This window comes from Arachis stenosperma, chromosome 3 (genome assembly GCF_014773155.1).
Source record: "Arachis stenosperma cultivar V10309 chromosome 3, arast.V10309.gnm1.PFL2, whole genome shotgun sequence".
In the NCBI taxonomy this organism is placed as follows: domain Eukaryota; kingdom Viridiplantae; phylum Streptophyta; class Magnoliopsida; order Fabales; family Fabaceae; genus Arachis; species Arachis stenosperma.
The window spans coordinates 160,278,922-160,302,337 of record NC_080379.1 but is presented as its reverse complement, the minus strand read 5'-3'; the positions used below and the strand labels follow the sequence as shown (position 1 = coordinate 160,302,337).

The window sequence follows — 23,416 nt, the reverse complement described above, 5'->3', positions numbered from 1 at the left end:
ACTCTTCATTATGCCAATAATTACGTTTCACATCTCTTAAATCGTTAACATCCTCCGAGGTTTAAATGGTTTGCCTGATGAGTTGACCCACACAAAAAAAAGTACCCAAAATGGTTTTTGTAAGTTGCAGCAGGTTTTTATGCAACCTTTTAAGTCTAATCTTTTAGACCTAAAAGAAAAGCAAGCGTCTCTAACGGAACCTTATACTCGTAAACTAAACAAGATATTCATATGTAGGAAATTAAAAATGCTTTTTAATTTGTACACTAAAATCAATAATTAAAATCAGCCATTAATATATTTATATATAAATATATATGTGGTTTAATTTATTTGTAATGTGTATTTATATTTTAATATATATATTATACTAGTAGCTGATTTTAATGTACGTAATATAGTCGATAATAAATTAAGTGGATTTAATTCAATTCTAAAACTAATTTAAGACATGAAAAATTATCAAATTTTTATTTTAGACCATGTGAGATTTTATAAATATTAATTATTACTTAGCTTCAAGAAAAAAATAATTTAATTGGATTAAACATTTAAAAAGGTAAGTTCATATAAAAAAAAGGTCATGTTAAGGAGCTTTGTTCAGTGAATCTTATAAAATTATTTTATTTATCTTAAATTTTAGATTTTTAAACCATAAACACTTAATGTTAAATTCTAAATTACCACAAAATAAGATTTTTAAAATAAAAAATTAATTAATATTTATTTATATATTGTCACAACAATTTAAATTAAATAAATAAGTTGTTTGTTAAATATAAAATTTTTTTGTCACTTATAAAAAATATAATATTTATTAATTTTTTTATTGTATTTTTAAATTATTTAAAGATTATTTTATTAATAACATCTTTTTAATAATTTTTTTTGTCAGCACGTGAATTTTTTGAATAGTGAATTGATAGTTAACTCTCTTATATTACCAAACTAAAAGTTAATGTTTTTTATTTTGTTTCCTAAAAAAACGAAAGCTTAGGCGCATATGCGAACCAATTAAGCACATAACCTAGTTACGTTGAAACTTTTTAACAAGTTCAAAAAAAATCGTAAGAGAATAATAGGAATAAAAGACGCCAACATTTTTAACTTTAATAAAAAATAGAAAATGAATTATATTAAATTTAGATATAAGACAAATATAATAGTAAATGTTGATCATCACCTCAGTATATATCATGAAGTGTTTCAATATCTTAACTATCTTCAATTCTTCACGTACCCAACTCTTTTATTTCTTTTTTATTGCAGAAATGGTTAAATGTGAAGAATTATAAATGATGAAGAACAAGCTAATATAAGCACGCGCGCGACGTGCAATTATAACGATTCACATTACTACTTTTCAGGGCATTACAGCAATGTCATTCAATTTGATAGAAGTAGAAATGCCAAGTTCAACATTCAATGATAGTGAAGACATAAATAAAGAACACAAACAATAGAGTGGGAATAATAATAACAAAAGATAGAAAAGATGATGTTTCAAAGCCAGCTAGTAGAAAGTTGAATTGAAAGACCAAGAAAGAATCCTGTGTACTTCAACAACTTGTCCGGTTGAACCAGAGAATCCAACCCTAACCCATTCAGGCAGCACAGTCCTCAAATCAATCACAAACGAGATACTACTCGAACTCCCGTTCACATATCTCACAGAAACGCTTAAGTTTGTGTTTACAGGCTCATAATCAATTGTGGCAGATGCAACATTCCCCGGTTGCCATGGCGTTGTTGTTACTGAAGCAATGGAATTCACATCAATCCCAATATGAGCAGTGTTAGGGTCCCATGCATTGCTAAACGAATCAAACTCAACACCAACTATTTGATTTTTATAAGAATCCAAAGCAGTGTCGGCGTTAAAGAGCCCTAGGTATCCGCCACTTGAATTTTTGGGCAGCTCTGATACGAAGGGCGCAATGAAGAAGGCGATGCCATCACCGAAGGGTTTATAGAGGAATGGTTCCACGGTGAAGGAGAAGGTGGTGGTGAAAGCGGCGAGGTTGCCGGTGTTGGCGTCCCAGAGGCGCACGGGGGAAGAATAGGAGGCTCGGCCGGCACTGTTGCCAATGGGAGCACTGTTTACAATCTTTGTGAGAGTTAAACCGCCGTTTGAGTAATCGGCATCACCCTCGAAGACAATGTCCTTTGTGGGTGACCAAAAGTTTGGGAATGTGAATGATGCTGAATTCACATTGTGGATTAGGATAAGGAATGAAATGGTCATTATTTGAATCCATGAATTAATGTGGATAATAATGGCCATGGTTATAATATGATTAATTATTCTAATTGAGTTTGTTATTGTTGTGGATTTGTGATAATAGCAATGTATTACTAAGGTATATATAAGGAGCTCTCAACTCTCAAAGCCTGCCAAAAATAAATAAATAAATAAAGAAAAATCAAATGTTATATGAAGAAGCCAAATGACTTGCATAGAGCACATGACGCGGTAGTTAGTGCTTAGACAAAAATGTAAAGGATGATCAAAACAATGAGATTTTGGCAATATTAATTAGCATCGTATTCTTATGTTCATTGTTTATCTAACACTTCTCTATTTTTATTGCGTACAATAATCAAGCTTGATAGTATAAATTAAAATCGATTGAATATATAGATATATGACGTGATGAATTAAAGATAATCTTTGTTTGATCAAAATTTATTTTAGAATATATGATTAACACATTAAGTAATAAGATATCTTATAACAATCACATTTAGTGGTTAATTGGATATGTAATTTTTAGGTTTAAAAATGAGCAATTTTTGTCAAATTACATTTTATAATAAATGAACTTAACAACTTAATTATTCTATTAATTTTTATAATTTTATCAAATTTTTAATTAAATTTTTATTTTTTTTAATTAAGTCTTTATATTAATTTATATTTTTTCAATTAGATCCTTGTTAAATCTTGATAGTTATAAAAACATACTAGACAGAGAATTATGCTTTTATCAAGTTCTATTGTGTATGTCCAAAAATAGAGGATGTAAAAATTGGAGATGAGGTATCAAGCCATGGTGAAGCAAGATGAGAGAAAATGTGTTGAGAGAGAATGAGAGAAATAGGAGTTGAACTCGGAGATAAAAACGTAAAAGATATTCAATTAGTGAGTGCATTAGTTTTACAAGATGTTTATATAGAATTTGTATGTAATAATTCTTATATAAAAAGGTGATTAGACAATTTCTTTTCTTTTTATTATCTTGTGCTCAAGTTTGCCGTCACGTGCTGTATTGTCATTGTCGTCTCGCATTTAGTTAACCTTTTATTTGTAACCATATTAAACTTATATTAAAATTAATTATTAATATAAAAATATAAAATATATATTAAAAATAAATTATATATAAATATATGATGATTGATTTTAGTGTATAAATAATTCTTTTATTGATTTTTAGTAAATTGATGGTGGTTCGATATCTAGTGATTTGGGAGCAAAACACACTCCTCTTTGCAGGTACCAATTTTTTAAAAGTGTATCAACGTATTTTTGATTAGACGAAAATTAGGAATAAAGATAAATTAAAATTTATAAGTCAAAGAAAGAAATGAAAAGGAAAGATTTTCGAAAAGGAAAGATGCTGAAAATGGAAAGATATGTGTTGAAATTGAAAAAAAGCAGTAGCCTTTTTAACAGGGTCAAAGGGCTTTGACATGAAAATCTAAGATGCAGAAATATAAATTAGACAATGAAGATAAAGAGTACTTAAAAGATAAATTTACTTAAAAAAGATAAAGTTTACAAAAAGATAAATTGAAAGAATGAAAACATGGAAGGAACCCTACAAAAAAGTTACTCGATCGCAGACTCAAGAATTTACTGAGATGTGAGTATGCTTAAGTGTTTTTCTGAGTTAAAGTTCCAATCCTTATTCCCTAAGACTTCCTAGTATTTATAATCTACTTTTGGTAACTGACGCTTAATTACAATTAATTACAAAATCTGAATGATATTCGTTGGTAACTGTTCCCGCCTTTTGATTCTATAAACGTTTTCCATGATTTACTAACGTGATGGGAACCTTTAACTTCTCCACTATCATAACTGATCGATCCATTTATTCGAATAACTTATTCAATTACCTAACTCGAATACCTTGTTCAATTGGACTTGTTCAATTTAATGAAGGGCCTTGAGATCGAATTCAAGTCGAGATCGTCCATCTAATGCTTGCACTTGTATTTTTTCAAAAACTGCTTAAGTTTTTGACCTCTTTATTACTTCAAATCAACATGCCTTCATCGAAAATATTTTTCGGATCAACAATAATATTTTTACATTATTTGTTCATTAACTAATTCCTTAATACAATACAATTTGATTAACTTATTTGTTTTATTATTATTGCCTAATAGAAGGCAGAACTGAAACTCCAAGAAAGAATATTGTTTACTTCAACAAACTGTCCCGTGGCACCGGAGAATCCAACGCTTACCCTTTCCGGCAGAACGTTCCTCAAATCAATCACATGCGACAGTGAGGCGTTCACCGTAGTCCCACCAAGAACGCTTCCACTGTAGTAACTCACAACCACGCTTAAATTTTGTGTTACTGCCTCATAGCTTACAGTGGCAAATACTGTAGTGTTAAAACCCTCAATCCCATTCAGCCATGGCACACTAGTAACGGAAACAATGGAGTTCACATCAATGCCGATGTGCGAAAACTTAGGATCCCATGGATTGGAAAACGTGTCGAATTCTACAGCAACCGTAGGATCTCTGAAGGGGGCTAGTGAAGCGTCGGGATTGAAGAGACCAAGGTATCCACCTTGTGAATCTTTGGGGATTGGAGAATGAAAAGGTGCCATGAAGAATGAGATTCCGTCTCCGCCATTTGGTGAGACGAGAAAAGAGAAACTAGTGGTGAAGCTTGCTAGCTTCTGGGTTTTCAAGTCCCAGAGGCGCACTGGTAGGCCATAAGAGACTCTACCAACACTGTTAGGGATTGGTTTACCGTTTTCGATCTTCGTGAGTTGAATGGAACCGTTCGATGATGCAGAGGCATCGCCTTGGAAGATGAAGAGTTCGTTTCTGTATGGACTAGAAAAGTCTGAGAATTCGAAACTAGTCCTTAAATTGCGGTGCAGCATGAGAAGAGGAATGAGGATCAAGAAGACGGGCTTTGATTTGTATAAGGACATGGCTTCAATAAACCTAATTAAGATAATCGAGATTTGGATAATGTCAAAGTGTTATACCCACTATATTTATAGAGTTTTTATTTGTAATTCTATAGACTTGAACGCTTAGTAGTTGACCTAGTAATAATAACGTTGGAAAAATAATGGTGACTTGAACAATGTCATTTTGACTTTTGCATAAGCTTCCATTGTTTCTTGTTTCTCATATAGGAGAAAAAGCATTTACATTTTCTACGAGGGCGAAAAGAAATTAACAATTCATTACACTCCATGCTTGTTGTGTATGTGGATACTAAACAGGAAAATGAATTAGAAATATTGGTGTGTTAATTCGATTGGGAGTTATTTAGCAGTTGATTATATATATGTATATAATGAATCATGTTAACTGCGTATTAAAATTAATTTTTAAGTATAAAATATATATTAAAATATAAAATATATATTAAAAATAAATTAAATTATTGATATATTTATATATAAATATATAATAATTAAAATTTGTGACTGATTTTAATGTGTAAATAATATTTTTGATATATAATAATTATATTAAATATACACTAAAATTAATTATTAATAAAAAATATATATTAAAAATAAGTTAAATTATATACATAATATTTTTATATATAATATAGTCATAAAGAGTATATTATGTAGTTTCTTTTTTGAAAAAGAATACGCCTTTTTAATTTCTGGTAAATTTTAACTCAACATTATCACAACGAAGCAACTTAACCTGGGTGGAAATTCAAGGAAAGATTTTGAATTGGATGAATGGAAAATTATTGGAAATACCGACTGTTAACAAAATAATAGTGCAAGGATCTTGAGTGTCACTTGTCCTATAGTACATGTCTCCTTGGACACTAACAACAGAAAGATGAGGAATGTCGAATAGATACAACCGAATTTGCATTGCCATTACAAGGCTATATTATCAATACAAAGACAAAAGATTACAATTTTCATCGAATCATGATTGTATACTAGATAGAAGAGTCTCTGTCAAATTGGTACACTCTTGTAGTGGGTTAAAACATTTTGTAGAGACATTATGTGGCTACGTACTAAAGATGTTATAGTAGTTAACAAGGGTTTTTTGATATTCTACTTTTTTCAGCAACAAAACATCATGGCTGCTAAATAAAATTCATTATAGCAAAAAAAAAAAAAAAAAATTGTAGCAATGAGTATAGATTAGAAATGAAGCTGAAAATTTATATCATTTGGCAGCGAATCAGAATGTGGTTAAAATGATCTTTAGCAACTAATTCTAGCTAATGCAGCAACGTGTATGTGTAGCAACATTTTTTGCTGCAAAAGTATTCAATTGCAAGCAAAGAAATTGTTTGCAAATTGCAACAACTTTTTCGTTGCAAAAAATGTTATCCCGTATATTGAGACTAGCTACTAAAACTTGTGCTTTTTTATTTCCTTTTTCCAAGGCTCAAATTAAATACTTTTGATTTTAATAACATTTTTTTGTTTAGCTGGTTTTATCTGTGCGTGGTAGATACTCTCATAAGGTTGACATCTTTACATATAAAGATATATAGCATTATCGATCGTTAGATAGCTTTATATATTTAATTAAATATATTTAATAAATTATTTAAAAGTTAACCATGTCATTTTTATGTGAAAATATCATTAGATAAGTATTTTTCATTGGTTCCTCATATTTTCCCTTTTATTAGAGAGTTGTTAATTATACATGATATTAATTATTTGCAAGTATATATTTCAGATTTTATATTTTTTTTGATCAATTAAGTATTTATCATTAAATATAATAACTAATTTTTCATTATTAGTTTATAGGCACCTAAATAATTATAAGTTGAAAAAAATATTTTTTATTTTTTTATATAAAACTTGCATATTAAATATTAATTATTAAACATTTTAAAAATACATATATGCGTAAGTTCTTTATTAATCAAAGCAAGTGAAAATTAAAATATGAAGTAGTAGATAAAATTTTTGTCTTTGTATATTAAAAAAAATTAATAAAAAAATAGTATGGATATATATCATTTTTTTAAGCATGATTATTTTTCCATTATTAATGAGTACAGCTTACAGTTCATACTTCATACAGATGTGTGCAGCAACTCGCTTTATTCTTATCCTTCAAAGGATATGATGATTATTTTGTTATACATGACACTGATATAAGATAAGAACCATCAAGCCCTTATATAGCTATTGAATGATGGTGTATGAGAGAAAGCAAATTAAAGCATGCAATCAACAATATATTGTTGTGTCTTTCAATTTCCATGCATGCATGTCCCTATAGCTAGAATTTAGAATTGAAGGACCAAGAAAGTATGTCATGTGTCTCAACCAAGTCACCAGTGGCAGCAGTGAATCCAACAAAAACCGCTTCTGGCAAAACCTTAGTCAAGTCAATATCATACACCAAACTCGAATCCGCAACCTTATCATGAAAAAACACGTTCACGCTCAATCGCTTAGCCCTAGAATCATAGCTTATGCGTGCGGTCACCTTGGTTCCATCAGGCTCAAATTCAATTAACCATGGCGCAGTAGCCACCGACTTAATGGACCCAACATCGATTCCCATATGAGATATCTCGTACGCTTCAATCGGGTCCCACTCGTTGTTGAAGCTGTCAAACTCAACAAGCACGATCTTATTATGACCATTGTCATCATTATTTATTAGGGTGTTTTCATGAGTGAAGATTCCTAGGAATCCACCACTGGAATCTTTTCTATCTGGGAGTTTGAAATCCGGTGGCATGAGGAAGAAGGCGAGACCATCGCCGTAGTTTGTTGCGCTATTTCTGTTGACCAGAAAGGTGAACTCTGTGGTGAAGTTTGCGACTTTACCGTTGGCTTTGTTGTAAATGCGGATAGGTTGGAGGAATGCTGCTTGGCCAACACTGTGTTGGAGAGGGAATCCAGTTTTGTTCTTCTTTGTGAGTTTGATGGCACCGTGTTTTATAGTGGCATCGTTGGCGAAACCTATGAAATCATCTGGGGTAAAACGGGGGAAGTTGAAAGACACGTCAAATGGTGATGATGATGATTTCACATTGATGACAAAGGAGAGGATTAAGATGAACGAAACGGCCGAGATGGGACTTACAGCCATGTCTTTTTGGTTCAATGATAATGGTGCATGTTGAGAGTAGGTATATATATAGGGTTGCTGGCCTACTTATTAATTTGAAATAATAAGAGTAAACACCCAATCCGGTCCCTATCCATATCAAATTAGGACAACGCGATCCTTCACCAAAAAAAAAGTAACCCATGCCGGTCTCTGTCTATGCATAAAATAACTTATCGCGCCCCTTCCCATGTATTTCCGTCCATGGATAGGAACCGGCTTGGGTTACTTTTTTTGTAAGGAATCGCGTTGTCCTAATTTAAAATGGACAAAAACTGAATTGGGTGTTTACTAAAAAAATATTAAAATTAGTAGTGTCAAAAAAATTACAAATTTAATATTATAAAAAAATTATATAAAGACTACTTGACTACAGTTGATATTTTAGAAATTATTTTTAGCAAGTATATAAATAAAAGTGATATTTTGTCTAATATTGATATTTGACAATTGGATTCGCAAGGGATGTTACTACAGCGTCGTCAAAGATTCGTCCAAGCATGGCGCACATATAGTGTTCAACACGTATTTTGTGTTTTAGTTATGACTTATGATCCACCTTATATATTTGACCTATTCCACCTACAGCAATATCCAAATTTTTTTCAATAAAAGACCAATTTTCAACAAAAATATCCAAATTCTTTTTTATAGAAAAAAATTAAGTCATGATATTCTTTCATTTTTAAATTAATTCTTATTCAATTTATTAAAATTAATATATTAAAAAAAATTCACCTAAATATATTAATTTTCCAATAAATTCAAAAAGTTAAAAGATTTTAATAATGTAGATATAGAACTTATTTTATACAATTATATTACCTTAACACAAAAAATTAATCACCATATAAAAATAAGTTTAATATTCATAAAAAAAAAACTTTTTTTGTTATGAAAAAATTAATTTTTTTATTATTGACAAATTTATTATTCTCTTATATCAGATTTTGTTTTCTTTGGAAAGTATAGAACCTAACTTTGTTTTGTGGCAGTGGAAAAATAAAAAAGTTAATAAGAAATTTCGAATATAACTAGTTCATTACTAAGGGTATAATAGATATTTTACCAATTCTTTTTACTAAAATCTTTTTACATAGCCAATGTGAAACATCTTATGACCAAGGTAATATTTACTAATTTTATTGTCTATTATCAATTTTTTTAATTTTGTGTCATTCTTTTTCGTCAATCTTCTCTTATCTTTTATATCTTTAACATTTATGTTGTATTATTTGTATTTATTACACAATGTGTCAATATAACAAATGATTCAATATTTTAATACATATTTTTTCCATGTTATATTAATTATGACGTGCAACACTTTTACTGATTTACTGTATCGGATGAATATCGAGAAGTGTTAAAATATATTCAACATATATAAGTGTCATATTTTTAACTAATTATATCTTAATAAAAAATAAAAAATTTGTAATATTTTTTGACACTACTAATTTTAATATTTTTTTAGTAAACACACAATCTGGTTTCTGTCCATTTTAAATTAGGACAATGCCATCCTTCACCAAAAAAGTAACCCAAGCCGATCCCTGTCCATGAACGGGAATATATGGGAGGGGACGCGATGAGTTATTTTATACATAGACAGGGACTGGCATAAATTACTTTTTTGGTGAAAGATCGCGTTGTCCTAATTTAATATGGACAGAGACCGGATTGAATATTTACTCAAATAATAATGTGAGACACAACTCAAGGGAGAACATGCATTCGTTTCCGTATTTTTGTTTTAGACAGTTTCTAAATGTAGTTTTGGGATTATAGTTATTAATATCCAACGTATAATCAATTTAGTTAAAATATTGGATTAGTGGATAAAAAGGATAATTATTTTTATTTTTTATCTATGATGTACGGACACTGATACGGACACAGGACACGATACGATACGGAACACGTCGACCCGCAAATTTTAAAATCTTACATGACACAGGGATACGCATACATATAAAATATAATGTATTTTTTAGATAAATCGTAATGATATTTTGATATTTTATTGATATTAAAATATAAATTAAAATTTTTAATTATTTTTAATGTCTTATTTTAATTATATCAAGTATTTAAAATTTTTTTGTTTTAATAAATAATAATATATAGTATATTTAAATTTATTTTAAGAATATATGTTAAGAATAAGACTGGACACGCTGACACGTGATGGTATTTAGGTGTGTCTAGGCGTGTCCGGAAATTTTTTTATTTTTTATTAAGACACGATTGTACATAACAGACACGCGTGTCAGATAAGTGTTAGTGAGTGTCGTGTCTGAAATGTATCCGATATGCGAATACGTCAACTTAGCGAAATGCCCGTGCTTTATAATTTAGTCTCCTATGATGTGTTTGTTTGTTGAAATATGGACACTAATTATTAGATTGTTTGTTTGTTGATATATAAATTTAAATGAATTTAGTGGTATATAGATATATACACGAAATATATGTATTGAGTGTTTTTTCAAGACATATAAATTTAACTTTTTTTAAATTATTTTTAAAATTATCAATATATAAAAGAGTAATACTAATGGTTATATCTCTAATATTTTTTAAATTTTTATTGTACATATTGTATAAATATTCCATTAACTCCTTATATTTTTTCATACATAAAATACAATACATAAAATATAAAAAATAAAATTAACATTTAATTTATATATTTGTGTCTGCGTCTATATGTGACACTAATTTATGTCTGAGCTCTATTTAAGGGTTTGCTGCTGGTCAATGAGTTGCTGCATGCACAAGACGAAATTCAAACTTCCGACACTTGTTTAAGCGGACTAGTGAGCTAACCACTAGACCAACCCAACTTGGTTTAGTTTCAAAAATTTATCCTACAAGGAATTAGTGTGGAGCGACGTGGCTAACATCTTCCATTTTTTTGTTGTACATTGCAAGACAAAATCTATAAATACATCCAGTTGCGCCAAAATTAGGGAGGTGCGCCCTTGTTAATTACAGCTAAAACCTCGAATTTTGGAATTGTTATGTTTTATTTACTACGACAAAATTAAAAGCTTGTGAACAAAAAAATAAGAATAAATTACACAAAGAAAAAATTTAGGGATCAGCATGTAACCACCAAAGAAAAATAAGTTATTGGATGAAATCTTACACCAATCTCATATCATTAAAATCATTATTAATAGTTATTTAATGACTATAAATCACAAAAATTACTGTTCCTGACACTTCTCTACAGACCAATGTCGGAAAAATTATAGAGCACGTATTGAGTAAGCAAAACTCTAGTCCTGCTACTTCTTTGGATCAGACATCAATTTAACCAAGGTATTAGCTTGTCTCACATGCATGGAACAATAAAAACGTAGATATTTTCTATGAATCGGAGATAGATAGATAAAGCCAACTAGAACATCCACATCAATTATATTACAACTTACAAGCTTATTCTTTTTAATAAACAATGTGTAGTGTTCTTTGTAAATAGAAAAAAAAAATATATTATAGTCTATGTTTGCAAATTGTAAATATTATTGTTCATTGTTTAACAAGTGAAGACATTAGTTACATGATGAACAAGTGAAGACATTAGTTACATGATGAACAAGTGTAGACAAAAGAAACTGCACCAGGAATGATATGATCAACGACCAGTGTGAAGGCTTGTGGTTATAGAATCTTGCACTGATGGTGTTGGTGTTGGTGTAGTAGTAGGATCATGGTATGTTGCAACAGGCCTCTTTGTTGGAAGGTTGATTGGCATGGCAGCTTCAAAATTAAGCACATGAACTGCTTGTCTTATTGACGGTCTCATAGTTGCATCAGGGTGAGCACACCATAGCCCCACAATCATCAAGCACTCTGCTTCCCTTTCATCAAAATCTTTCCCCAACCTCTCATCAACTGCCACAACCAGTTCTCCTCTTCCATAATGGTCCCAAACCCACTCAACCAACCCCTTTTCACCATCACAATCTTCCATCACATCAAGGGCTTTCTTCCCTGTGGCTATCTCCAATGCCACCACACCAAAGCTGTACACATCGGATTCTTTACTTGCCCTTCCTGTGCTCACATATTCTGGTGCTAGGTACCCTAATGTTCCAGCTATCCCTGTTGTTTGGGGACCAAGTTCATGGTCCATGAGCTTGGCTAGTCCAAAGTCACCTAGCTTCACATTGAAGGTGGAATCCAACATGACATTGCTTGATTTGATGTCCCTATGCACCACACACCTCTCCCATTCTTCATGAAGATATAGCACTGCAGATGCTAATCCAAGTCCTATCTTGTGCCTCACATTCCATGGTATTGGTGACTTTTTGCTACCAAATAGGTGAGAGTCAAGGCTTCCATTCGGCATGAACTCGTAAACAAGCAAGAACTCCCCTGAAGTTATTAGAAGCTAGTTTAACAATTCTCATAATTAAGAGGATGTTTTAAGTTTAGAGTTTTAGTTTTTAAATTGGATTTCTGAATCTTGATGTTAACATTTGCTACTTTCTTTCATTGAGAGTCAAGTTGTATGCAAGAACTCACCTTTGTCATGGCACCAACCCAAGAGTTGCACAAGGTTCCTGTGCCTGAGTTGGCTAATGACTTTGACCTCAGTTACATACTCTTTCTTCCCTTGTCTAGACCCTCTTGATATCTTCTTCACAGCAACTGATAAGTCTTGATTTGCAAAGTAACCTCTGTAGACAGATCCAAACCCTCCTTTACCCAACAACCTGTCTTTGGAGAAGTTGTTGGTAACCAAAGCAAGTTCTTTGTACGAGAACCTTCTTGGTCCTGCTCCTCTTTCAAGGTCATCATTCATTGAGGTTAAATTCATAGCCTCTAATTGATCTTTCTTGCTTTTCTTCTTCCTCCTATTCCAAAGTACTCCAAATGCTGCAATTGCTCCCACTGCTAGAACACTACAAGAAACAGTTAGAATCACTACTAACCTTGTCTTCTTTGAATTGTTTCCTTCAGCTCTGTCCAAAGTTGAGTTGAACTCCCATGACAGAAGAGTGTGAATCTCTCCAAAGGAACCTGTTGCAGCAGAAAATCCAATTGTAACCCACTCAGGTAAGACCCTTGTCAAATCAATTGCAAGAGGGAGACTAGTGTGTTCTTCAGGATCATATGAGTTTTGGTACTTCCAAGATACACTCAAGTTCTTAGTTGTGGAGTTGTAACTAATCCAAACATCAGCAGTGTCTCCACTGTGTAAACTAGTATTCCAAGGGGTCCACTTTGTCGAAACAATTGAATTGTTGTTGATCCCAACATGCTGCACAGTTTCACCCCATTCAGAGTTTGGGTAAGAGTCAAACTCAACCAGGACAATTTGATTCTGTGCTGAATCCTTTGTTGTGGTGTTGAATAATCCAAGAAATCCACCAGAGGAATTGGGTGGGATTTCAAAATCAACAGGGGCAAGGAAGAATGCAAGACCATGGCCATAGGTGGTTTTATTTCCTGTGTCAATGATGAATGTATAGTGAGTTGTGAAATCAGTGAGTTTACCAGTTCTTGAGTCCCAAAGTAACACCTTCTTGGAGTAAATGGTCCATCCAACTTGGCAAGTGTATAAGTCATTCACATTGAAATCAGCAGAACCATCCCTTGTTGCTGCAGCTCCTAGGTAGAGTATGTTGGCATCACCAGGATTGAAAGAAGGGATTTGGAATTGAATTGAGTAAGCAGGATAAAAAGAGAAGAAAATGGAGTATAAGATGATTAGTGGAATAAGGGTATGTGGATGATGATGGTGGAAAGTGGAAGCCATGCATTAGTTCCCTGAGTTTCAAGGAGATCAGAAAGGTTGAGTTTGGACATACGAACAAGACAATGCTGAGTCTTTACAGATAAATTAAACAATCTTATAACAAAAAAAAAAAAAGACAATAGAATCATAGATGATACATGCGATAGATTTGACGAGGTTACATTATACTAATGTAGTAAATTAGGATTCTTTGGACACACTTTAAAATTTAGCTTTAAGTGAAGGGTTACAACATGAACCGTGCACTGCACAATGAGATAATATTTTTAAGAATTATGCTAAGTGTACACCACAATCAGCTACTAAAGTTAATCACCAGTATAAAATACATGTTAGAATACAAATATACATTGAAAATGAATTAAACCACACATGTATTTATACATAGATACATTAATGGTTGATTTTAGTGACTAATTTTAGTGTACAAATAGCATTTTCATATTTTTAATGATGTCTTAAAGAACTTGGAGATAAAACTAAAATCACAACAAAACATAAAGAAACAACAACTAATGGAATAAGTCAATTATAGTTTTGTCAACGTTTGTGCCTGGAAATATATATAAAGGAACTAACTTCGAAGAAAATAAGAAGATCCGGCAGAGATTGACTATGAGCTGCATTAAAATTCTCGAAATTAAATAAATAAATAAAGGAATAAATTGCATTTGCAATAGTTTATCTTTTTGATAAAATTTTAATCATTCAGTCTAGTCAGATTTTTAGAAATAAAATTTTGATTCCTATAGTTAAAAAAAATTCAAATTATAAAACATATTTATATACTAATACTAATTGAGAGCAATGAAAGGGAATTAATATTATTTTTCACAAGGACAACTTATATAATATTATCACAGATACCCTGATAACATAAAAAAGATGTATATCAAGATGATTTTTTTAGCTGGCAGTATATATTTTATATACAGTCAACTTTAAAGCTGTAGTTTAATTTTTACTTGGTCTGCAACAGTTAACATTTGAAGATGCAAGGAAATTGTTGAGAAACAGACTGCTAGGAGTAACATCATGAAAAAGTCATAATGTGACTTAGAAATCCAAAAATATTATTCATATTTCATACACCAACTAAAATCAGTTATTAATGTATTTGTGTATAAATATATGTGGTTTAATTTATTTTTAATATGTATTTATATTCCAATATATATTTTATACTGATAACTCATTTGAATAACATAGTCGCTATAAATTTTAGGTCACTTTCTAATCAAGGTTATAAATTATTACTTATATCAATAAACACCATCAGGTAGAGTTGCCGACTTGCTGCTAGGCCTGCATTTTATATAAAGATAATTTTTTTTTTACAGTATACCCTAAATATAAGAAGGGAAGTGATAGGAGAACAATGATTATCTTAAACAACATGAACAACCATCAATTAAATACAAGTACATTACATCCTAATTTAATGCTACTCATTAAATTTACTCTTTTAACCATATTAATTCACATTGTTCACACATTGTTCAAGAATGTCATTAGTTACCTATACTTTTCCATCTAATATTCACACTCGTTAAAAATATTGAAAAGTGTCTTTATTATTCTGAATTCTGAAAAGATAATTTATTGTTAGTATTTAGATAAAATAAAAAAAAATTCAAAGCATATAATTCACTAATACACTTTTTTTTAAATACATTAATAATTTTTTTTTCAAATGTGTTAGACAACTTCTAACTTTAGGCACTATAATTTCACAAATTCAGTCACATTATAGTCTTATACACTCATACGCATCATATTTTAAAAGTTTCTATTTACTATTTCTCAGTTAGGATTTTTTTTTTTTTTTTGGGTGTACGATCTCAGTTAGATTTTGATTTTGGATGATCTGGTTATTCACGTACTGGACAAATTAATTATCATTGTACAAAAGGCCTCGACCACAAGATTCAGGTTTTGAGATTAACTTTTTTATTTGGACATAAGGTTTTGAGTCTAACTTTGTCTTAGCATTTATCCAATTTATTTTTGGGCAGAGAAGGTATATTTTTTTCCTCTAACCCATCTTCTTTCCTATTTGGTAACTTGGGCTATATATTATAAAAATGGGCTATAGATTATTTCAATATTGAAAACACTTAAATACAATAGGAGTATAAACCTGTACTAAGCAGTTGAGGCATAACTCTTAGAGATAAATTATATGCCTCTTAATATGTTATATTTGGATTTAAACTTTGGTGAATACGTTAAATATTGAATATGAACTCTTTACTGTTATATGAATGAATGTATACTGTGAGTAAATTGTGATGTTATAATATTTAAGATTGAAGATCGAAGATTGTCCAATTCATTTGATTAAAAAAAAAAGCATGTACTATCTGTAGATAAATTATTTCATTTTTCATTTTTTTTCAAAGAAAAAAAAAAGACAGAAGAAGAAGAAAAAATGTTCGGTTGGATTTGTCAAGAATTAGCTCACCAGTCACCAATAACAGTTAACTTCAAGCTCCAATTAGTACTAATTGCAGCAAAATAACCGTAGGATACTTCAAGCTCAACGAACAAATTAAATACACTTCATAACGTTATCTCAAGCTTGCTTAATAAACAATTACAAATATATTTATAGATCATTTATCAAATAATTGAATCTCTCAAAAAGTAGGGAGCATATTATAACATAAAAACATAAATGATATGTTTGAAGCGATTTACAAGTTCAAATAAATAACAAAAAAGAAAGAAAAAAAATCTGGATCATGATAACAATGGTGTAGATCCAGTTTATAAAACCGTTGAAATTCTTAATTTATAGAAATATAATTTAATTTACAACCTTTAAGATATATAGATTTGTACATATATCCCCTCAGATCCTTTGGTACTTGATAAGAAGGAAAAGGGAATACAATTTGTCCTTCTTAGATAGTCAAAATTAATTAAACAAGCGTTTAATTACAGTATCACAAGGAATTGAAGATAATCCCACCTCTAATATCTTGGAAGACATGGGAAAGCCTTCTAGCCTCCTCATCAAAATTCTGAGCGTAGCTGATAGGATCATACTGAAACGACAGAGCTTTATTGTTGTTATTATTGTTATTATTGGATCCACATCCACTAATGCACATGCTTGTCTTCTTGCTCTCCTTCATGAACCTCCTAAGGATTCTCCTCCACCTTCTTCCTCTAATCTTGTTGCTGGTTGTTTTGCAGCTTTTATGGTGGATTCTTGAGTACTGAAATTCATCGTGCACTGGAAAACATGGCGGTGACAACATGCACCCTAAGTACGAACCTCTCTTTGATGCTATGACATCCTTTTCCATTTTAGCTTTCTCTTATGTTTTTTGTTGAAATTATTCAATCTTTGTTTTTAAGGTGGGTTTATATGTATGATTTTTTTTGTTCCATCTTCTCTTTTTTTTTTAGTTTCTTATTGAATTGGACTGAGGATTAATTTATTACCATTTATATCTAGATTTTAGTATTAGGATTAATCTCTACATATAAGTGTTTTGCATTTACAAGTCTGAATGAAATCCACCCATTTACGTTTTGCTTATATTACGTGACTTTTTAACAGAATTTTAAATCAATTCAAATCAATTAACGCACAAATATATAACTTCCATTTTTCAAAAGATTTCGTTTCTTTTTTCGTGTTTCTTGCCAAATTTGTTGGATCTCTTTCGTGCGTTCTCTCTTTGCTTTGTTTTTTTCGATTTTCTTAGTTTCTAAAATCAAGCTTTGAAATCGTTTTGAAGATAATGGAATTTCAGAAATACACCCAAATGATTACATAAATACACCTAAACGATTACGGAAATACATCCAAACGGTTACAGAAATACACCCAAACGGTTACAGGAAGGATTACAGAAATACACCCAAACGGTTACAGAAATACACCCAAAGGATTACAGAAATACACCCAAAGGATTTAAGAAATATACCCAAAACGGGGATAGACAATATATTTTTTCTTGAAATTTTTTAATGTTTTGCTGGTTAAGGATGAGACACATGGCAGAGACAATCTAGAATAGTACCTTGAATAATGTTTCTTCCTTTTTTCTGGTGATTTTTTATAGAGATTTGTACCTTTTCTTCTTGATTTCTTCTACTTTTCGCGAGGAGTTGGAACATTTCTGCAGAATCGTAGTAATTTGTTTCGAATGTCCCTTGAATTTTGATGGTTTGCACTTTAATTGAGGAAGAAGGGGAAGAGTGAACGTGTTGTGGAAGAGACGCGTATTTTTTTTTAATGGTTTTCATTTTGACTGAGGAAGAAGACGAAGAGTGAACGTGTTGTTGAAGGGGCGCGTGTTTTTTTCTTGGATTTGAAGCAACTTGTATAGCTTGTAAATTAAAAAGGTTTGTATGTGTAGCAGGCCTCTTAATACTATACTGTATACATATGTGTTAATTAGAACTAAATAACTATTTTATGAAGCTTTTTTTCTTTTTCATAATCTGAACATTGAAGATTGAACATGTATTAATTGTTTGCCATATTCGGATATTTTGTCTCGTTAATTAAAAACAATAGTTTGTCACTTGACACTTTTGTGGTTAAAATTAAGCTTATAATTAATAACAAACTCAAGTATTTAGGACCATATTCATCTTATATGTATGTATGGACCACACTAAAATAAATGAGGGACAAGGGTCCTGCCAGTCTCACTTGCCCATGTGTTATGTACTTATGTATATTTTGGTTATGATTGAGTAGTCAATTATTGATAATTTACATGTGAAGACATCTAGGATCGCGGAAAAAAAAAAAAATTGGTACAGCCAATAATGATGAGTTATTCACGGCAATCTACCACTTCATTATTCATTAAACAGAGAATAAATATCTCTATTTCTTTTATGAGTAATGCTAGAGACAGTAGGGAGCGAATTTTTTAATCAATAATACTAATTAATTATTTTAAATTTATTTTATTTATTTAAAATTTTATATCATAAATCATAATTTTTTAATTCATAATTAAAATTATAAATTTTAAACCCTAAACAACTAAAAGTTGGTTCATTGTGTTTTTTTTTTCTTTTAGAAAAATATATAGAACCAAAAGCTTACCAGTAAAAAATTAAACAAAACCACATTAATTTATATTAATAATTAATTAATTTTAAATTTTTTAAATTCAAAATTTAAAAAATTTAAAATTGATTAGGTAAACCTAATTAAAATCTATAAAAATCTTCCTCTCTTCTCTCACATTAACCTACCTACCTCCAACAATCACACAGACCCCCTCTCTCTCTCAACCCTCTCTGCTTTGCGTCATGGCTTCCACCGCTGAAGTTGCCAGAGAGTTCCTCAAAATCCACGAAACCTCCTTCTCCGACCCCCCAACACACAAACAGTAGCTGCGGAGAGCCTATCCTATGAATTCAAGGACTTCGTGTTCGCCCCGTACGGATCCTATTGGAAGTTCATGAAGAAGGTGTGCATGTCGGAGCTCTTGGGCGGCAAAATGCTCCACCAGCTCCTCCACGTGAGGCAGCAAGAGAGGAAGAGGTTCCTTAGCGAAAGGGTTGGCCGGTGAGGCCGTGGATATTGGGGCAGAACTCATGATGCTGACCAACAATGTGATATCGATGATGACGATGAGGCAGAAGAGTTGTTCTGAAAGGGGAGGAGAAGCGGAGGCGCTGAGCGGGAAATTCAACGTGTCGGATTTCTTGTGGTTCATGAAGAGTGTTGATATTCCTCAGATCTTTTTGATGATGAATAGGGGGAATGTGCATTTCGTTCTCCTATAGTTTGGTGGATATTTAGGTGTCGTTTTGATGATTAAAGAGACTGTAAAATACACACTTGATCTTAGCTAAAATTGAACAATTACAGAAATATAAAAAAAAAAACATTCATTTAGTATGAAAAAAAAAATCATAATATTTAACAAAAGAAACATCTAATTATATTTTAACAAAAATAATTAAATATCTATAAAATTAAAAAAATATGAAATTCTTAAAGAAATAGAGACATTCACGTTTGCAATACAAAAAAATTCGAAAATATATATAAAAGAACATCCATTTAGTATGAAAAAGAAACATTCCAATATTTAACAGAAGAAACATCCATATATATTAACTCGTAAAAATTTTAGATTCACCCAAAGGTATTTAGCTGATTTTTGGCTAATACCCTTTTGGTTCCCTAGCATTATATTTTACGTGTATTGTCTTGTTCAAGCAAAGAAATAGTGTTAATAACTTCTTACATTATCAACAAAAGAAAGAGAAAGTATAGCAAAATAAATTATACCGGATCCAAGTTCTTGGTATTATTATTATTATTATTATTATTATTATTATTATTATTATTATTATTATTATTATTAAAACAATAATATTAGAGAAACAATAATTTAAAATTATTTTATTTTATTTAATATTTATAATTTTGTGTATGTATATTCGTAATTACACATATTTACAATAATAATTATTTTAATGATAATTAAAAATATAAAAATAAGATGAACAGTAATTAACAAATACAAAATAGAATAATTTTAAAATGTTCTAGATTGTTTTTTATTTTCTAACAAATATTTTTATAAGAAAATTTGGTTTTATTTCTATTTTCATATCCATGCATTTTATTTAAGTGAGTTTACTAAAACAGAGTCATAGATGCTGACCATCTATATAACTACCCAATAAAGAAATAAAAAAAATTCACATTCATCAAATAAATGTTGATCAAATTCAAAAAAAGTGCAAGATATTAATTAAAATAGTTTTACACGTGCATCCAATTATATAACGCTATATCAGTCAAAATAATTATATTTTACATTGACCGTATGAATAATCATCTAAAAAAAACAGCTGTAAATGTATAATTATTGTATAAAATAGTGCAATAAAATTAAACTCATTAAACAAAACAAAAATATTTCTTGCATATTAACAAAATCGGACAAAGAGAGAAAAAAATCGCTTTACAGTCGAATCCCATGACATGAATCAAAGACATTATTGCGCTAAAGTTAGGTCGTTGCCCAAAAACAATGCGCTGTATGCCTCGAGTACGGTGTCAAATGAGCAAGAGCCGCTGCATCAGTGCTCAGATGTAGTGTTAAATGAGTAAAGGTTCTCGCGTTTTCGTGAACGGACGAGAGTAAATAAGCTAGTTCACAAAGTAAAAGGTAAAGGTCGGAGCGACAGAAGGTTGAGATTTGGGACATGAAACATAGGCACTCTAACAGAAAAGTCCATGGAGGGGTGGACACCATGACAAGGAGGAAGATTAACATTATGTGCCTATAAGAAATAAAATGGGTTGGTGCGAAGGCTAGGGATCGGAGTTGGATACTTCTGGTTTCAAACTTTGGTATACAGGAAAGGTGAAAAATAGGAATGTGGTTGGAATTATTGTGGATAAGCAGTGGAAAAAGGACGTAGTGGATGTCAAGAGGGTGGGAGATCGGATTATCTCTATCAAACTTGTGGTGGAAGGAGGTGATTTCCATGTGATTAGCGCTTATGCACTGCAAGTGGGTTCAGGCAAACAACACAAGATAAAGTTTTGGGAGGATTTATAGAGTTTGGTTCAAGACATACTTTCGGGAGATAAGATTTTCTTAGGAGGAGATTTAAATGACCATGTTGGGAGATAAGTGACTTGGTATGGGAGTATTTACGGAGGCCATGGTTTCGGAGTGATCAATACTGAGGGTAAAACTATTTTGGACTTTTCCTCGACCTTTGATCTTTTCATCACAAATACATGTTTTAAAAAGAGAGACGAACATCTTATAACCTATAAGAGTGGCATGACAAGCTCTCAAATTGACTTCTTCTTGTTGAGGAGAATCGACCGAAAATTTTGCATTAATTGTAAAATTATCCCGGAAGAGAGTTTGACAGCACAACATAGGGTGCTCGTCATGAATTTTCGCATTGAGTAAAAGTTGAGGAAAAGACATCATATGAAGAACCCAGGAACGAGGTGGTGGCGGATGAAAGGTGAGAAACAAAGATGCTTCCTAAGACAGGTAGGAGAAGAGGCAAAGTGGAATGGGAATGGAAGCGCGAAAGAGATGTGGAGGGAGATGGCAGTAGTTATTAGAAGAACAGCAAAAGAAAGCTTTGGTGAATCTAAAGGAATAGGACCGAGAGACAAGGAGTCCTGGTGGTGGAATACGAATGTACAATAAAAGATAAAGATAAAAAGGGAGTGCTTTAATGAATGGTCTTTATGTCGCAACGCAGATAATTGGGAAAAATATAAGGCGACTAAGAAAGAGACAAAAGTGGATATAAGTGAAGCAAGAACAAGATCATATGAGGGTCTCTACCAATCTTTGGGTACGAAAGAATGAGAAAAAGGTATATATAGAATCGCAAAGAGCCGTGAAAGAAGAACGAGCGATTTGGATCAGGTTAAGTGCATAAAGGATAAGGATGGAGAGGTGTTGGCTCAAGAGGAGAAGATTAATGAAAAGTGGAAGAGCTACTTCTACGAGTTATTTAATGAGGGACAGAAGACTCTTTCGAGCCTTGGTCGGTTATGCACAAGGGAAGAAGATCAAAATTTTGACTAATATCGAAAGATTCGAGACTTCGAAGTAAAAGAGACTCTAAAGCAGATAAAAAATGGCAGGACATCAGTAGGACCTGATAATATCCCGATTGAGGTTTGGAAGGGTATTGGAGAAAAAGGCATCAACTGGTTAACCAAGCTTTTTAATGAGATTTTAAAGTCAAAGAAGATGCCTGATGAGTGGAGAAAGAATACATTGGTACCTATCTACAAGAATAAGGGGGATATAAAAAGTTGCAAAAACTATAGAGGGATCAAGCTCATGAGTCATACCATGAAGTTATAGGAAAGGGTGATAGAACGAAGGTTGAGAAAAGAGACACAAGTAACAGAGAATCAATTTGGATTTATGCCAGGCAGATCTACTACTGAAGCGATATACCTATTACGAAGGATGATGGAGAGGTATCGTAGTAATAAAAGGGATCTACATATAGTGTTTATTGATTTGGAAAAAGCGTATGATAGGGTGCCAAGGGAGGTCTTATGGAAGGTTTTAGAAAAGATGAGAGTAAGGATCGCATATATTCATGCAATTAAAGACATGTATGATGGGGTCACAACTAGTGTGAAGACTCAAGGTGGTGCGACAGAGAAATTTCCTATTGGTATAGGATTACACCATGGATCATCCTTAAGTCCATACCTTTTCACATTAGTCTTGGAAGTACTCACAGAGCACATCCAAGAGCCTGTGCCATGGTGCATGTTTTTTGCCGATGATATCGTCCTTATGGGAG

General features: G+C 31.5%; 4 protein-coding genes across 4 annotated transcripts; all 4 read right to left on the bottom strand.

Moving 5' to 3' along the window:
* Positions 1-1,339: 1,339 nt before the first annotated feature.
* On the bottom strand, positions 1,340-2,319 carry LOC130970292 (lectin 7-like). Its single transcript, XM_057896330.1, has one exon. The coding sequence runs from the start codon at positions 2,282-2,284 to the stop codon at positions 1,514-1,516; it is 771 nt and encodes a 256-aa protein (XP_057752313.1). The 5' UTR covers positions 2,285-2,319; the 3' UTR covers positions 1,340-1,513.
* A 2,027-nt stretch (positions 2,320-4,346) lies between these two features.
* LOC130970291 (lectin 7-like) lies at positions 4,347-5,206 on the bottom strand. The gene has a single exon (XM_057896329.1). It carries the CDS (start codon positions 5,181-5,183, stop codon positions 4,389-4,391), a length of 795 nt encoding a protein of 264 aa, XP_057752312.1. The 5' UTR covers positions 5,184-5,206; the 3' UTR covers positions 4,347-4,388.
* A 2,285-nt stretch (positions 5,207-7,491) lies between these two features.
* LOC130967083 (lectin 11-like) lies at positions 7,492-8,313 on the bottom strand. Its single transcript, XM_057891903.1, has one exon. It carries the CDS (start codon positions 8,311-8,313, stop codon positions 7,492-7,494), a length of 822 nt encoding a protein of 273 aa, XP_057747886.1.
* A 3,543-nt stretch (positions 8,314-11,856) lies between these two features.
* Positions 11,857-14,194, bottom strand: LOC130969630 (L-type lectin-domain containing receptor kinase IX.1-like). The gene is made up of 2 exons (XM_057895451.1): positions 12,874-14,194; positions 11,857-12,723 (listed from the first exon to the last, which is right to left on the bottom strand). Exons 1-2 carry the CDS (start codon positions 14,108-14,110, stop codon positions 11,978-11,980), a joined length of 1,983 nt encoding a protein of 660 aa, XP_057751434.1. The 5' UTR covers positions 14,111-14,194; the 3' UTR covers positions 11,857-11,977.
* Between the last annotated feature and the right edge of the window lie 9,222 nt (positions 14,195-23,416).

Bases quoted from the DNA above. Each gene is read 5' to 3' on its own strand.
- LOC130970292 (XM_057896330.1), bottom strand. From the start codon at position 2,284: ATGGCCATTATTATCCACATTAATTCATGGATTCAAATAATGACCATT.
- LOC130970291 (XM_057896329.1), bottom strand. From the start codon at position 5,183: ATGTCCTTATACAAATCAAAGCCCGTCTTCTTGATCCTCATTCCTCTT.
- LOC130967083 (XM_057891903.1), bottom strand. From the start codon at position 8,313: ATGGCTGTAAGTCCCATCTCGGCCGTTTCGTTCATCTTAATCCTCTCC.
- LOC130969630 (XM_057895451.1), bottom strand. From the start codon at position 14,110: ATGGCTTCCACTTTCCACCATCATCATCCACATACCCTTATTCCACTA. The intron at 12,724-12,873 runs GTGAGTTCTTGC...TAATAACTTCAG, and splicing joins GGGTTGGTGCCATGACAAAG to GGGAGTTCTTGCTTGTTTAC.